Here is a 17991-nt window from a genome sequence, read left to right as displayed (position 1 = left end):
GCCGGGACAGACTCCCTACCCACCGGCTTCCGTTGAGGAAGCTGGTGGCTGGCCCGGCGGTAGAGAGTCCTTGCGCGTGCGCGAAGATGGTGGAGGAAGAGGGCATCCGCGTGGTTCGTTGTGGCGGCAGCGAGTTGAACTTCAGGAGAGCGGTGTTCTCTGCGGATTCTAAGTATGAGGCCATGGGTAATTGCCGGCCCGGCTGAGGGGCGTGAGTCCACGGGTGGTGGGGGGCGAGAACTGCCGGGCGCGTCTGGACCGGCCAGCCGGCGCTTCTGGCTCGAGGAAGCGGCGCGCGCGGGAGGGAGCCGGGGTCCGGGTGCTGCAAGAGGAGTCGGAAGCCCCTTAATCCAGAGGCACCGCAGGCTGGGGCGCGCTCGCTTCCCGGCTCCCTGGACCTGCAGATAGGTTTAGGGGGCCCCCGGGCTGACCCTTGTGTCTAGAATAGGCTCTGCATTGGAGAGGCTGGAACATAGTTCAGGCACAGATGTGTACGCCGCTACTCTTGGAAAACCAGGAGTAAACAGCCTTCTTTCGGACCGAATCGTGACTTGGATTACTGCAGGTTCCGATTTCTTTGCACTTCCCTATCACCTAAAAAAATGCGTTTTGATAGCCTTTTTGGAGCTCTCTGTAAAAACTGATACTAGATTCTGTGTGAGATAAATATATGCGTAAGCCCTGATGGCCTTGCTCAGGAGTTCAGTGTAGCTGGAAGCGTAACTAAGCCCGGTTCATTTATTGTGTGCTTTTCGCGAGGTTCTTAATCTTCGCTTCAGTTGCCTCATCTATAACCGGGAATGATATTTAGTAGTTCATTTCATAGGGTTGTTATAAAAGGATGAAATACCTTAATACATATTGTTCAGTCCTTCAGTCGTGTCCGACCCTTTGCGGCTCCATGGACTGCAGCACACCAAGGCTTCCCTGTCTTTCACTGTCTCCCGGAATTTGCTCAAACTCATGTCGTTTGAGTCGATGATACCATCCAGCCATCTCATCCATTGTCACCCCGCCTCTCTTCCTGCCCTCAGTCTTGCCCAGCATTAAGATCTTTTCCAATGGCTCTTCACATGAGGTGGCCAAAGTATATATAGAACATGTCAAACAATGCTTGTCGTTGAATGGCTCAGTGTATGTCAGCTCTTACCATCATTGCTATATTGTGAACATCATTTAGAAATGATACAATATAAAAAGGTTTCCAGTCACTCAGGGATAGACACTTATCAAACACCCTTTCTGTCTTGGAAAAGCAGAGGTAGTATCTTTCGAAAGTTTATATTGCCACAATATCTTATGGGTGTATGGCAATAGTGATTGAATGCATGCATGACTTAAAGAAACTTCTGTAAATTGCCTTAGAGGCAAAAAAAAAAAAAATCTTTTGGTCTTTACAATACAAAGGGCTTTGTTGATACTCAACTTGTGAGTCAGGAGGAAACTGAGGCTTCAAGAGATTGCCAAAGTTCTGCCACTTTGGACTTATATCCAGTTTCTTCCTCCAGTGTACTATTTCTACAAGTTATTCGTTATATTGGGATCTAATGTTTTTCACTTCCTTAGTTGTGCAGTTAATTTTTAAGTGTTTACCAGCTATGTGTTAGTAACAAACTGATATTTCAAAAACTAAGATAATTCCAGGATTGATCCTACCTTCAAGAATTTCAAACCTAATGAGGAAAAGAAGATAACCAGTAACATGTTTCATACAGTTGCACTTTCAGTTCAGTTCAGTCGCTCAGTCGTGTCCGACTCTTTGCGACCCCGTGAATCGCAGCATGCCAGACCTCCCTGTCCATCACCAACTCCTGGAGTTCACTCAGACTCACGTCCATCGAGTCAGTGATGCCGTCCAGCCGTCTCATCCTCTGTCGTCCCCTTCTCCTCCTGCCCCCAGTCCCTCCCAGCATCAGAGTCTTTTCCAGTGAGTCAACTCTTTGCATGAGGTGGCCAAAGTACTGGAGTTTCAGCTTTAGCATCATTCCTTCCAAAGAAATCCCAGGGCTGATCTCCTTCAGAATGGACTGGTTGGATCTCCTTGTAGTCCACAGGACTCTCAAGAGTTTTCTCCAACACCACAGTTCAAAAGCATCAGTTCTTCGGCACTCAGCACATCCATACATGACCATAGGAAAAACCATAGCCTTGACTAGACGGACCTTTGTTGGCAAAGTAGCGTCTCTGCTTTTGAATATGCTATCTAGGTTGATCATAACTTTCCTTCCAAGGAGTAAGCGTCTTTGGAAGCCCATAAGAAACAGTGTTTCAGACTAAAAGGATGGAGAAGGTTGATGAGGAAGTGATGTTTAGGCTAGACAGGAATGGAACAAACTCTGGGAGATGGTGAACCACGGGGAAGCCTGGCTTGCTGCAGGCAAAGGGGTCGCAAAGAGTTGGACACGACTTGAGCAACTGAACTACAACAAATGGATGGTATTTTGACTAGAGGATATAGATGGAAGACATTTGGGATAGGGGGCACAGTATAAGCATGAGAACTGTGGTACAGTTAGCTAGTAGAAATGGTGTATGGAGAGAGCTGGGGATGTTAGTTTCGAAAGAAAATGTAGAATCAGTTCTTGGTTGTTGTTTGGTCCAAAGAGAGTGTATTTTTTTAGTTCTCTAGATAAGGTATACTCAGGCAGGGGGTGATAACGTAAGATTGTGTTTCAGAATATGAATCTGAAAAATGTATCAGTTCAGTTCAGTCACTCAGTTGTGTCCAATTCTTTGCAACCCCATGAACTGCAGCACACCAGGCCTCCCTGTCCATCACCAACTCCCAGAGTCCACCCAAACCCATGTCCATTGAGTCAGTGATGCCATCCAACCATCTCGTCGTCCCCTTCTCTTCCTGCCCTCAATCTTTCCCAGCATCAGAGTCTTTTCCAGTGAGTCAACTCTTCATATCAGGTGGCCAAAGTATTGGAGTTTCAGCTTCAACATCAGTCCTTCCAGTGAACACCCAGGACTGATCTCCTTTAGGATGGACTGGTTGGATCTCCTTGCAGTCCAGGGGACTCTCAAGAGTCTTCTCCAACACCAGAGTTCAAAAGCATAAGGCTGTATAAAACATGGTGGAGAGATGGAAGAGAGTAGGAAAGCATACTCAAGGTACAAGCTGGCATAGAAGAGGGAGTTACACAGTGAGAAAGTTTCCCTTCAGCAGTAGGATCTTGCAAAACCAGTAGGAGTTTGCTCCTTCTGTGATACATTGGGAGGCAGGGAGATCAAGCAAAGCAAACAACTTAAATTGGAATAGGTAGAGGGTTATCATGGCTGTGGGGTCAGTATATCTGCAGCATAGGGTGAAGGGAAGTGGTGGGAGAAGAGTCTAGAAGGTTATAGACCAGGGCTCCGAAGGCTAATCCAGGCATCCAAGCAAGAGATGACTTTGGCCAAAATTAAGATACTGTTGAAGGTGAAGAGAAAAGACAGAGCTTTGGAGTGCTTTAGCCAATAGGATTAACAAGGAAAAGATGTTGGGTTCATACCGGGACTCTTGAGTTTAAAGTACCTTGAAAATAAATGTGAATGTAGCAGGTGTTTAGGTAGAAATTCAAAATAGGAACTTGGTCAAGATTTAGAGATAACTTTTTTTCATGTATATATATATAAGCTAATAATTAAAGCCAGTTTTCTAGCAAATTAACAGGGTTATAATGAAATGGCTGAGGACTTGAATATTATCTAAAAGCTACTACAAGGAGTTGGCTAACTTATACAAAAAGGAATAAGGAAATGTTGTATTTTACTTTAAAGAGTTTATCAAAAAAGCTGAAATAGTAAATGAAATGACAGAATCGTGGCATTTTAGCAGCATCATTTTTCTTTCCCAGCCCTTAAATCATACATTCTTCAAAACCTCATATAAATCCTGTTTCCTGCTTGAAAACATCATTAATTTCGTCAACACTTTATCAACAAAGATGACTGGAGTCCCCTGTGACAGGCACTGTGGTGGTGCTTTATGTGCACTCCTGTCTGCATGGTTTAGGTATTGTTATCCTCATTTTACAGAAGATTTATTGAGTGTCAGCTGTCTGTGCAAATCTTGCACTTGCACACATTGTCTCAATGTACCCTTATAAAAATCTTATAATAATCCTTATAATGACCCATGAGTAGAGAACAGTGAGGTTTAAAGAGATTAAGTAACTTCTCCAACATCATTCAGCCCATACATGGATAAAAGCTGACATTCGAACCCATCTGGGCTTGACTTCTTTAAAATGCATTCTTTTCTACCACACTGTATTTCCATTATTATTTGTAGTAAGTAAACACAATTGCTCCCCTCAAAGAGCTCATAGTCTGGTAGGGAAAGTCTCTCATAACACTGTGTGGAAAATGCCAGAGTAGACCTGAGCCCTGCACCCTGTGGAAGCAGGTTAAGACAGGCACCGATTTGGAACAAAATAAAGGAAGGTTTGGAGAAGGCGATGGCACCCCACTCCAGTACTCTTGCCTGGAAAATCCCATGGACGGAGGAGCCTGGTAGGCTGCAGTCCACAGGCTCGCGAAGAGTCAGACAAGACTGAGCGATTTCACTTTGACTTTTCACTTTCATGCATTGGAGAAGGAAATGGCAACCCACTCCAGTGTTCTTGCCTGGAGAATCCCAGGGACGGGGGAGCCTGTTGGGCTGCCATCTATGGGATCGCACAGAGTCGGACACGATTGAAGCGACTTAGCAGCGGCGGCAAGAGAAGGTTTCCGGTAGAAAGACACCCTAACTGAGTGTCAAAGATGTAGAAAATGTTCTCATTCTCCAAGGATAGCAGAATGTGCAAAGGCTTGGAATGTTTCCTCTAGGGGTTTGTATTCAAATATTGGTAGTTAAACCCATTATTCTCTGCTGAGGAGCAAGGAGAGAGGAAATGACTTTCCTCTAGAGAAGAGTATCAAAATCAGCTAGGGTGAGTTTTCAGTACCCCCTCACCCACCACCGTCTCAAGGAAGTACTGCCTAAAGGACCTGCTAATACAGGGGGGGAGCGGGGTTGGGCAGATTGTTGGAATTTTGAACCACTTGGCCTACTGTTCAAGTGAAAAAGTTCTAGTCAGATTGGAGTCAAACTTAGGAATTGGATCATATCCTGAAACCAGTGAAAAAACCTTGAAGGATTTTAATTTAGTCTTTATTTAAGGACATAATATGGTCAAGTTTGTAAAAATGAATAAGAAAAGTGAATTGAAGAGCCGCACCTGGAGACTGAAGGGGGCCCTTAAAAGAGTGGTCTGGGCTGACGATGGTGAGAACCTGGGTACTCATGGGCGTGGAGAGGAGGAGCCAGCCAGCAGGGGCGTCCATGGGCCTCGGTTGCTTCATTGCTTGTTCTTTGTTGATCTTATTAAACAGTTGAACACAACTGTGTCCTCTGGTCACAGCACTTGGAAGAGGCATCTTGATTTCAGAGATGTATGTGTGAAAACTCAAGTGTCTTAGAAATGATAAAATAGGGTAGTAGCAGCCCTAGTCAGCATAGATTTACCCTTTGATTATTTGGTAGTAATTCTTTCACTGGTTCATTTTATTTAAATAGTTTATAAAACCTTTGAAGATTGGGCAAGTTCTGTTTGACAGACTGGATTGGACATTGGAAATCAAATATAAGTAAGGCCTCTGCCCTACAGGAGCTTATGGCTACATAAGGGAGATGGATATTTAGATAAATGAGGAATTTCAACACAATTCAAAAATAGATCAAAGGATTTGGGATCACAGAGTAGAGAGAGGTCCAGTCTAAGGATTCTGTGGTTTTTACCTTCTATAGTGTATGAGGAAGCTCCATATTAGGCATGTACAGTGTTAGATCTAATAGGCACAGAACAAACATTTTTTATTTGATACTAGAATATTTGCAGTTCTGAGCTTTGTCTTATGGTTATACCTACTATGAAAAAAGTCAAATATTACCCCAGATTAACCACAATTAATAATTTAGTAGCCTCTGCTATATGGGAGAAAGCCACAAATCTAGAAAAACAAAGGCAAAATCAGCATTTTAGCAGCAAGAAAAAGAACTGCCATAAAGTCTTTACACTTTGCTATATGAGAGACCTCACTGAGTAGAGAATCTTTGACTTCGTGCTTGTAAACTGGTGTCCGCAATGAATGATGGAGTATTGGAGGACAAGGCAAGACTGCTGTTAGCCACACCCCACAGAAGAGTAACTGGTAGTGCATAGCACAGTCTCTGCATCCGTTAGCCAGCAGGCAGCTTGGTTAGGTCAGCCGTTTTTGCAGGATGATGCCATATAGCCTCTGCCCCTGGCACAGGTCAGAGATGTGATTTTTGGCATCATTGATCTACTTTTGAGAGTTAATGAACTAAATGGTCTTAGATGTCCCTACAGGTGTGAGCAGCACAATTTGAGTATACAGTTCTTGAACTTTTATTTTGAATGAAATCTCCATTGCATGTTTTAATTTTTCATGGACAATAGACAGATTATACTGTATGGAAAAGTGAATCTTGTTTTTCTCTCTTATTTCCAGGTATATCTTCTGTGTCTCTGGAGACTTTATTAAAGTTTATAGCACAGCTACAGAAGAATGTGTGCATATATTGCAAGGGCACAGAAATCTGGTGACCGGAATCCAGCTCAATCCCAACAACCATCTACAGGTGTTAAACAATTCACACTCGAATCTTTTAATATTGGCATTACTGTTGCCAGAGTAATTTAAATTGAATTTGGCTGAGAAGCTTTCTAGGTGATGATCAAGGAAATATCTATTTTGATTTTCTGATTCAGGGTATTTTTCACTTATTTTTAATTATTAAAATTAAAAGTAAATTATTAAAATGGGTTCACAACCTGGAACTACATTGTTTATGAGATGAGTTGCATGTCCTACTCCACCATCTTTCTTGTAAATTGTTTTCACAATAATATCACACACAGAAGTTCAGTGTAACCTTAGTAAAACTCGGTCCACTGAAACCAAAATAAAAACATGTTACTAAAGCATTCTCGTGTTACCAGAGTTTGGCCCACAGACTGTTGGTTACAATGAGATAAACGTAGAAATTGACTGTTACCCTACATTCCTTTGATACCCCTGCAAGATAAAAGTAGTTCTGCTGGTAAAGAACTGAGCTCTGGGATAATAGTCACAAGCTCTCAAGAGTTTTTTATTACTCAGTACCTTATCATCTCCCTCTTGAAAGTAGAGGGTTGACTTTTTTCCTTCTTTTAATTAAAATTTGATAGGTCTCATTTCCACAAAGAGCTGTGATAAGATTTTTCATTTTGCAAAAAGAGTATAAGTGACTTCACGTCTTTAAAGCTAATGATAGATTAATGAATAGGCAATACCTTCTGTATCAGCACTTAAGTTACTTGATAATCTTATTGTAGTTCTTTTTCTTAATCAGTTTTGTACTGTTTTTACCCTTTTAGCTGTATTCTTGTTCCGTTGATGGCACAATTAAACTGTGGGACTATATAGATGGCATTTTGATAAAGGTACGTGGATTGAGTTTCTATTTTCATTATGTGAAGAGGAATGGCAACATAAGACAGATGTGTTTTGTTTCTTCTCTAAGGTCTCATCTTTTAGATAGCCTTCCTAAAATGTCATGAAATTCACTCATCATAAAAGATAAATTTGACTATATAAAATTTTAAACTTTTTTAACCAAAAAATGAGCAGTGAAAGAACATATTTACAAGAGATATTATCAGTGATACACAAAATTACCAAAAACCAATAAGGAAAAACTAGACCCCACAGGAAAAAAACGATGGTATAGAGTAGGAATATGTAATACACTAAAAAGAAATAGCCAATAAACATGAAAAGATTCTTAACCTTGTTAATAGTTAAATGTAAATTAAGAGATAACAACAGCATTTTTCCCTGTCAGTTTAGACAAATTGCAAATTGAAAATATATAGTGATAAAGTATAGAGAAATATACATTTTTGTATATAGTCAGTATATGAAACTGAAAACGAATACCTTTGCTCCAGCAATCTCACCTTTAGGAATCTCTTGTTGAAATAATGCCAGGTACATATGATTCTTAAAACATTAAACATTGTTCATGGTAGAAAAAAGTTGAATTTACTCAAGTTAAAATTGGATATTCATTCAATTGAATACTGTGCACCCATGGAAAAGAACCAGGTAGATCTAGAGATATTCACTTAAAAGGTTATTTAGTAAATACATACTGAGTGTCTCCCTAGGCCAAGTTTTCTTCTGATGTTGGCAATATAGCAGTGAGCAAAATGGATTAAAAAAATCCCTCCTGTTAATGAAACTTCTGCAGGGGGTGGACGGAATAAATAATATTGTGCTCTTCATCTTTCAGACCTTCAGAGTTGGGTGTGAACTTCACGCCCTTTTTACTCTTTCCCATGCTGAGGATTCTGTCTTTGTTACAATAAATAAAGAAAAACCAGGTATAGTAAATTAATTTATTTTGACTTATATAGCTTTGAGTGGCTTTTTTCTTTTTACAGTGTCTCAAATTTAACATTTTCATTTTAGTCTGAAGTCAGTTTTTGGAGCTGGTGTTTAAATTGGTTTCATCATTATTGCAGTCATTTGGGGGAGGGTTTGTATTACTTTCTGAAGTATTGATGAGGGAATGATTATTTAAAATATGGTTGTGATAATGGACAACCTAACTCTAATTTTAAAGCTATTTTGAGCTACAGTGTGTCTTGCTACTGAACAAATGTCATTTTTAAGCATCCCTATCATTTTACCCATCCTCAAATACCACCCATTTGTTGACCTTGAATCTGGAAGAAATGGTATAGAAAACAAATTATTAGCAGCTAAGAGGGTGGCTAAATTATTTTTATATTTTTGTTATCATTGGAACATTATTCACTGAAATTGCTATGTTTCAGAGCATTTTAGGAAATCTAGAATATCTTCAGTAGTTACAAGTAATTATCCTTTAGCAAGTTTAATACCCCAACATTGATATGAAGAATATATCCAAAGCATTTTTCTAATCTCAGACTTCAAGAATCCCAATGCAACCTGTGTGCATCCTCCTTAAAATAGAGTTGTATTCAGAATTCAAAGTACAGACCAGCTTTAAATTTGTAACTGGGTGGTCAGTGAGATTGGCTCACAACTCATTAACTAAGTAATCCTTTCCATGATGGGGGTGGTTTGGAAGTTTTGGGGGGATTTTTGGTTTGTTTTTTGGGGAGTGTTGGTAGTCAGATTTTTGGGATTTGGGAGGGGGGTTGTTGTTTCTTTTGTTGAAACAGTTTGCAGATTGCTAATGTCATGGACTTTTAAGTAACTTGAGAATAGTCACAACTGTGAAAGCGAAATCGCTTTTAGCTAGAAGTCATTTGGTACCAACCGTGTTAAGGAGTAATGTTTTTATCTATCAGAAATGTGACATGAAAGAATAAAAAGCTATGAGTTTTCTTATGTGGCCCATAAACCATCTTTAAGGGACATTTCAAAAAATATCTGGAAATGGCAATATATTTCTTAAAATGATTGTTGCCTTATCAGGTGACTGTTTAAAATAGCACTTTTCAGTATTTAGGTTCTGCCTGTACATAAATATGTGAATTCTTAATGTCTCTTGTTGTTGTTTAGTCACTCAGTCGTGTCCGACTCTTGAGACCCCATGGACTGTAGCCCGCCAGGTTCCTCTGTCCATGGGATTCTCCAGGCAAGAATACTGGAGTTGGGTGCCATTTCCTTCTGCATCTTAATGTCTATCTTAATTCTTAAATGTGTATGCTTATTTAAAAATTCATGTTTCTGAACTCTGATTCACTGGGTCTGAGATTTGGTCTAGGAGTGAGCATTTTTTGTGTCTTCCTAGGTGGCTTTGCTCATCACTGTGGTTTGGTAGCCACTCCCCATACTCACCACATGATTCCTCAGTTGAAGTGGGCAGTGTTGGGGAAGACTTAACTTTAGAAAAGAAAATATGTGTTTAGGATTTAGGCATATAAAGTTCGAGATGACTGAAAAGGCTGTAAGAAAGACTGGAAAACAGAAAAAAATAGTAGATCAACGCGTTACAGAATTTTGTATTCATTATAAAATCTAGGGGGCTTCCCTGGTAGAGGACAAGGAAGAAATAGTGCAGTGAAATATAACTGTTTCCTGTTAAGGAGAAGCTATTTTAACAGAATGCAAAGAGAAAAGCATGCCAGTTTACAGAAAAGATTTATCCTATGTATGTGTGGCAAGTCCATAGCATTTGTGAAAGCTCTCAGATGATTTGTTGCTTGTGGCTGCTCATTTCACCAGTATGTCATATTCTGTCTCCATTTTAAAGCTCATCTCAGCACTTTGGAAAGCAAAATGTGCCAGTAAAAGAAACTGTTTCCTATTTCTACATATATGATGCTTGTGTGTACATAAATGTTCTGAATGTACATATGATGCTTGTGTACATAAATGAGTTCTGAGATTAGACTTCTGTTAAAACTTGTATATTCAAATAAAGAGTACAGCTTGTTCAGATAGCCTAGAATGATGATCTTGGCATCAAGTGAACTCTGGAGTTCTGATAAACGGTTTTATATGAACAAACACACATGCTTTCTCTGGAGAAGCTTTCTATTAATATAGCTGCCTTTGGCTAGATGTCTTTCAGCTGGCTTCAGTGAAACTACCAAAATCATCAAGTCAGGAAATAGAAGCTAAGGAGCTCTCCTTTGTTTTGGATTACGTAAACCAGTCACCCAAGTGCATTGCCTTTGGAAATGAGGTAAAATTTGCTTTGTTGGTTTTCTTTTGTGTACATAAAATCTCTTTCCTGCGATCTTTCCTCTGAGTATTTTATGTTACAGTCATTTAATATTGCCTTGAGTTACAGTGCCTTTGTTAGTAGCTAAAAAAACTGTCTTGCAGCTTTAGCATATGTTTGCAGTACAGATTTTTTTTAGGGCCATTCTTATTTTGTATATTGTCTTACTGCTCTTATAAACTCTGTAATTGTTCAGAAAAATCAATGGTTTGACATATTTTCTGTACTTCTTAGCCTATACCATGTAAAAGCCACTTAAATTGATTGTAGATATTGTAGCCACTTGATTATAGATATATGTCTTTTGAAAATATGACCTCCATGTCTGTAAATAGTATGCTTTTACAGAAAAGTAAAGAAATGAAATCTCAACAGGCAATAATATTTGAGGAATGTTTTTCTAGACTTTTTCTTAAATATGTATAAAATAACTTCCCAATCTGAATAATTATCTGAGGGCTTTATCTTTTTTTTTCTTCACTTAGCACTGCAGCATGTGTATACTTAAATTTTTATCTGAAACTAACTGTATGATGTTCATACAATAATTTATTTAGCTATCAAATCAAGTACCATAGAAAGCCCCTAAATATCATTGTGATGGCATGTTTCTTTAGTCTTAAGTTTTATAACATTATTTTGGCTTTGTTCTAAAAAGGTTTAATTTCTTAGAGAAAACACTTTTAACATTATAAACGTCATTACTCTTCAGCAGCGTAGTCATCAGTTAAATACAAATTAAAAGCACAATGAGATACTGCTTCACGTCCACTAGAACAGATAGTGACAGTACCAAGTGGTGGCTGAATATGGGGTAAAGTTAAGCATGTGCCTTACTGTGACCCAGCAGTTCTGCCTATAGGTAGCAACATGAAAGCGTGGCCACCAAATGACACGTACGAGAAAGTGTGCGTCAATAAGAGAATCAACGATTTGTAATACATATGCATTCACTGGGTGCTGCTAAACAATAAAAAGGAACTAATGATATATTTAAGAGTGTGGGTGAATCTCAGAAAGGTGATATTGAGCTACCATTGGGAGGTATTAGATTGGTGCAAAAGTAATTGCAGTTTCAGACCATGAATTTTATTTTATTTTTTTAATTTTATTTTATTTTTAAACTTTACATAATTGTATTAGTTTTGCCAAATATCAAAATGAATCCGCCACAGGTATACATGTGTTCCCCATCCTGAACCCTCCTCCCTCCTCCCTCCCTATACCGTCCCTCTGGGTCATCCCCGTGCACCAGCCCCAAGCATCCAGTATCGTGCATCGAACCTGGACTGGCATCTCATTTCATACATGATATTTTACATGTTTCAATGCCATTCTCCCAAATCTTCCCACCCTCTCCCTTTCCCACAGAGTCCATAAGATTGTTCTATACATCAGTGTCTCTTTTGCTGTCTCGTACACAGGGTTATTGTTATCATCTTTCTAAATTCCATATATATGCGTTAGTATACTGTACTGGTGTTTTTCTTTCTGACTTACTTCACTCTGTATAATAGGCTCCAGTTTCATCCACCTCATTAGAACTGATTCAAATGTATTCTTTTTAATGGCTGAGTAATACTCCATTGTGTATATGTACCATAGCTTTCTTATCCATTCATCTGCTGATGGACATCTAGGTTGCTTCCATGTCCTGGCTATTATAAACAGTGCTACGATGAACATTGGGGTACACGTGTCTCTTTCGATTCTGGTTTCCTCAGTGTGTATGCCCAGCAGTGGGATTGCTTGATCATAAGGCCATGAATTTTAAATCATTATAATTAGGCGGAAACACATCTTTATTTTTTTTCCTTTTATTTTTTATTTATTTTTAATGTAAATTTATTTATTTTAATTGGAGGTTAATTACAATATTATATTGGTTTTGCCATACAACAACATGAATCCACCACACATATACACGTGAAACACATCTTTATTAATCAAACTAGGGACCATTGCAATCAACACATTTTTGCCAATGAGAAATAAGTTTGCTTACTTCTGTATCATAAAAATCCATGCTTCAAGATTCGTCAACTCACAGAAAGCATTTTCTGCCTCCTGGTTGTGGAGCATTTTCCCTGCAAAAAGTTGTTGAAATGCCAGAAGAAGTGGTAGTTGGTTGGCAAGAGGTCAGGTGAATATAATAGATGAGGCAAAACTTGATAGCCTAAATCATTCATTTTTTGAAGTGTTGTTTGTGTGACGTGTACTCAGGCGTTGTCTTGGGGAAGAATTGTGCCCGTTCTGTTGACCAGTGCCGACTGCTGTCATTGCAGTTTTCACTGCATCTCGTCAACTTGCTGAGCGTACTCCTCAGATGTAATGGTTTCACCTGGATTCAGAAAGCTGTAGTGGATCAGACAGGCAGGAGACCACCAAACAGTGGCCACAACCTTTTTTTGATGCAAATTTGGCTTTGGGAGGTGCTTTGGATCTGCTTCTCAGTCCACCCATAGAGCTGGTCATTGCTGGTTGTCATATACAATCCACTTTTCCTCGTATGTCACAGATCAAGAAATGGTTCATTGTTGTTGCATAGAATAAAAAGTATATTCCAGTTCAGTCGCTCAGTCATGTCCAACTCTTTGCAACCCCATGAATCACAGCACGCCAGGCCTCCCTGTCCATCACCAACTCCCGGAGTTCACTCAGACTCAGGTCCATCGAGTCAGTGATGCCATCCAGCCATCTCATCCTCTGTCATCCCCTTCTCCTCCTGCCCCCAATCCCTCCCAGCATCAGAGTCTTTTCCAATGAGTCAACTCTTCGCATGAGGTGGCCAAAGTACTGGAGTTTCAGCTTCAGCATCATTCCTTCCAAAGAAATCCCATGGCTGATCTTTAGGTTGGATCTCCTTGCACTCCAAGGGACTCTCAAACGTCTTCTCCAACACCACAGTTCAAAAGCATCAATTATTCCGTGCTCAGCTTTCTTCATAGTCCAACTCTCACATCCATACACGACCACAGGAAAAACCATAGCCTTGACTAGACGGACCTTTGTTGGCAAAGTAATGTCTCTGCTTTTGAATATGCTATCTAGGTTGGTCATAACTTTTCTTCCAAGGAGTAAGTATCTTTTAATTTCATGGATGCAGTCACCATCTGCAATGATTTTGGAGCCCATAAAAATAAAGTCTGATGCTGTTTCCACTGTTTCCCCATCTATTTCCCATGAAGTGATGGGACCAGATGCCATGATCTTCGTTTCCTGAATGTTGAGTTTTAAGCCAACTTTTTCACTCTCCTCTTTCACTTTCATCAAGAGGCTTTTTAGTTCCTCTTCACTTTCTGCCATAAGGGTGGTGTCATCTGCATATCTGAGGTTATTGATATTTCTCCTGGCAATCTTGATTCCAGCTTGTGCTTCTTCCAGCCCAGCATTTCTCATGACGTACTCTGCATATAAGTTAAATAAGCAGGGTGACGATATACAGCCTTGACGTACTCCTTTTCCTATTTGGAACTAGTGTGTTGTTCCATGTACAGTTCTAACTGTTGCTTCCTGACCTGCATACAGATTTCTCAAGAGGTTGGCAATTTGATCTCTGGTTCCTCTGCCTTTTCCAAAACCAGCTTGAACATCTGGAATTTCATGGTTCACGTATTGCTGAAACCTGGCTTGGAGAATTTTGAGCGTTACTTTACTAGTGTGTGAGATGAGTGCAATTGTGCGGTAGTTTGAGCATTCTTTGGCATTGCCTTTCTTTGAGATTGCAATGAAAACTGACCTTTTCCAGTCCTGTGGCCACTGCTGAGTTTTCCAAATTTGCTGGCATATTGAGTGCACCACTTTCACAGCATCATCTTTCAGGATTTGGAATAGTTCAACTGGAATTCCATCACCTCCACTAGCTTTGTTCGTAATAATGCTTTCTAAGGCCCACTTGACTTCACATTCCAGGATGTCTGGCTCTAGGTCAGTGATCACACCATCGTGATTATCTGGGTCGTGAAGATCTTTTTGTACAGTTCTCCTGTGTATTCTTGCCACCCCTTCTTAATATCTTCTGCTTCTGTTAGGTCTATACCATTTCTGTCCTTTATCGAGCCCATCTTTGCATGAAATGTTCCCTTGGTATCTCTAATTTTCTTGAAGAGATCTCTAGTCTTTCCCATTCTGTTGTTTTCCTCTATTTCTTTGCATTGATCGCTGAGGAAGGCTTTCTTACCTGTTCTTGCTATTCTTTGGAACTCTGCATTCAGATGCTTATATCTTTCCTTTTCTCCTTTGCTTTTCACTTCTCTTCTTTTCACAGCTATTTGTAAGGCCTCCCCAGACAGCCATTTTGCTTTTTTGCATTTCTTTTCCATGGGGATGGTCTTGATCCCTGTCTCCTGTACAGTGTCAGGAACCTCAGTCCATAGTTCATCAGGCACTCTATCAGATCTAGTCCCTTAAATCTATTTCTCACTTCCACTGTATAATCATAAGGGATTTGATTTAGGTCATACCTGAATGGTCTAGTGGTTTTCCTTACTTTCTTCAACTTCACTCTGAATTTGGCAATAAGGAGTTCATGATCTGAGCCACAGTCAGCTCCTGGTCTTGTTTTTGTTGACTGTATAGAGCTTCTCCATCTTTGGCTGCAAAGAATATAATCAATCTGATTTTGACGTTGACCGTCTGGTGATGTCCATGTGTAGAGTCTTCTCTTGTGTTGTTGGAAGAGAGTGTTTGCTATGACCAGTGCATTTTCCTGGCAAAACTCTATTATTCTTTGCCCTGGTTCATTCCATATTCCAAGGCCAAATTACCCTGTTACTCCAGGTGTTTCTTGACTTCCTACTTTTGCATTCCAGTCCCCTGTAATGAAAAGGTCATCTTTTTTGGGGTGTTAGTTCTAAAAGGTCTTGTAGGTCTTCATAGAACCATTCAACTTCAGCTTCTTCAGCATTACTGGTTGGGGCATAGACTTGGATTACTGTGATATTGAATGGTTTGCTTTGGAAACGAACAGAGATCATTCTGTCGTTTTTGAGATTGCATCCAAGTACTGCATTTTGGACTCTTTTGTTGACCATGATGGCCACTCCATTTCTTCTGAGGGATTCCTGCCCGCAGTAGTAGATATAATGGTCATCTGAGTTAAAGTCACCCATTCCAGTCCATTTGAGTTCACTGATTCCTAGAATGTCAATGTTCACTCTTGCCACCTCCTGTTTGACCACTTCCAATTTGCCTTGATCCATGGACCTGACATTCCAGGTTCCTATGCAATATTGCTGTTTACATCATCGGACCTTGCTTCTATCACCAGTCACATCCACAGCTGGGTATTCTTTTTGCTTTGGCTCCATCCCTTCATTCTTTCTGGAGTTATTTCTCCACTCATCTCCAGTAGCATATTGGGCACCTACTGACCTGGGGAGTTCCTCTTTCAGTATCCTATCATTTTGCCTTTTCATACTGTTCATGGGGTTCTCAAGGCAAGAATACTGAAGTGGTTTGCCATTCCCTTCTCCAGTGGACCACATTCTGTCAGATCTCTCCACCATGACCCGCCCATCTTGGGTTGCCCCACGGGCATGGCTTAGTTTCATTGAGTTAGACAAGGCTGTGGTCTGTGTGACTAGATTTACTAGTTTTCTGTGAGTATGGTTTCAGTGTGTCTGCCCTCTGATGCCTTCTTGCAACACCTACCGTCTTACTTGGGTTTCTCTTACCTTGGGCGTGGGGTATCTCTTCACGGCTGCTCCAGCAAAGCACAGCTGCTGCTCCTTACCTTGGAAGAGGGGTATCTCCTCACCTACGCCCCTCCTGACCTTGAAAGTGGAATAGCTCCTCTAGGCCCTTCTGTGCCCACGCTCATTGGACTTGGGGTTGCTTGTCTCCACCCCCTGGCCTGGGACATGGTGTAGCTCCTCCCGGCTGCTCCTACGCTGTCACAGCCTGGCACTCCCGGCCGCCGCCCCTGACCTCAGACACGAGGTAGCTCCTCTCGGCTGCCGCCCCTGACCTCGGACATGGGGTAGCTCCTCTTGGCCGTTCCTATGCAGTTGCAGCCTGGCAGTCTCGGCCACTGCCCCTGACCTCAGACGTGGGGTAGCTCCTCTTGGCCGTTCCTATGCAGTTGCAGCCTGGCAGTCTCAGCCACTGCCCCTGACGTCGGACGTGGGGTAGCTCCTCTCGGCTGCGCTGTGTGTGCCAAAAGTATATATAGATACATATATATATATATATTTTTTTTTTTTTTTTTCTTTTGGTCAGCTCTTGAGACACCTACTCATTGACCTTTTTCACCTTTCCAATTTGCTTCAAATGCCGAATGACCACGGAATGGTTGACATTGAGTTCTTTGGCAAAGTCTCATGAAGTTGTAAGAGGATCAGCTTTGATGATGGCTGCCAGTTGGTCATTGTCAACTTCCAGTGGCCAGCTACTACCCTCCTCATCTTCCAGGCTCTCGTCTTCTTTGCAAAACTTCTTTAACAACCACCGCACTGGACGTTCAGTAGTCTTTCCTGGGCCAGATGTGTTATTGATGTTGTGAGTTGTCTCTGCTGCTTTATGATCCATTTCGAACTCAAATAAGAGAATCACATAAATTTGCTTTTCGTCTAATACCGTTTCTATAGTCTAAAAATAAGTATAAACAGCAAGCAATAAGTTGTTAGCAAAAAACATCAACTGAGAAATATGCATTAAAATGATGTATAACATAACCACGTGTATTTAAGAATGTATTCCAATATCAAATGGCAAAGTTCAACAATACAAAACCACAGTTACTTTTGCACCAACCTAATATTTACCGTTCTGTTATACAACAGGCCGAGAGGTAAGCCATGGTGATAGCTGGCAGGGCTAGGGGCATTGGGGATTGACTGGAATAAAGAACAAATGAGCGCTCCTGAGGCAAAGAAAATGTCCTAAATCTTGATTGTGGTGATGGTTACGTGGTTAGATACATGTCAGACATTGCACTTTACTGTTTATAAATTGTGCCATAATAGAAAAAGTTTTAATCATTATACTTAAAGTTCGAGACTCTAGTTTTAGGATATAGGATCTACATTAATCTTTAACTTTCTGATTATTATAAAAGTAGGAGTATCCTTTCCATACAATAATCATGCTGGTAAAGAATCCGCCTGCAACCCAGGAGATCCAGTTCAATTCCTGTGTCGGAAAGTTCCCCTGGAGAAGGGATAGGCTACCCACTCCAATATTCTTGGGCTTCCCTGGTGGCTTAGATGGTAAAGAATCTGCCTGCAATGTGG

General features: G+C 40.6%; 1 protein-coding gene across 2 annotated transcripts in view; it reads left to right on the top strand.

The window, feature by feature from the left end:
- WDR75 (WD repeat domain 75) overlaps positions 1-17991 on the top strand; it is a 41420-nt gene that overhangs the window by 941 nt on the left and 22488 nt on the right. Inside the window, exons 1-5 of one of the 2 annotated variants that reach the window (XM_061433130.1) lie at positions 4-172; positions 6505-6634; positions 7413-7478; positions 8330-8420; positions 10596-10720. In XM_061433130.1, the coding sequence (XP_061289114.1) occupies positions 87-172; positions 6505-6634; positions 7413-7478; positions 8330-8420; positions 10596-10720 (498 nt within the window). In that variant the 5' untranslated portion in view covers positions 4-86. Of the gene's footprint in view, positions 1-3; positions 173-6504; positions 6635-7412; positions 7479-8329; positions 8421-10595; positions 10721-17991 lie in introns of those variants that run through there. The other variant, XM_061433122.1, reaches the window with a different exon arrangement.

The sequence above is a fragment of the Bos javanicus genome, chromosome 2 (assembly GCF_032452875.1).
Source record: "Bos javanicus breed banteng chromosome 2, ARS-OSU_banteng_1.0, whole genome shotgun sequence".
Lineage (NCBI taxonomy): Eukaryota > Metazoa > Chordata > Mammalia > Artiodactyla > Bovidae > Bos > Bos javanicus.
The sequence above is the reverse complement of the archived record's forward strand: the minus strand, read 5'-3'. Positions and strand labels throughout refer to the sequence as shown.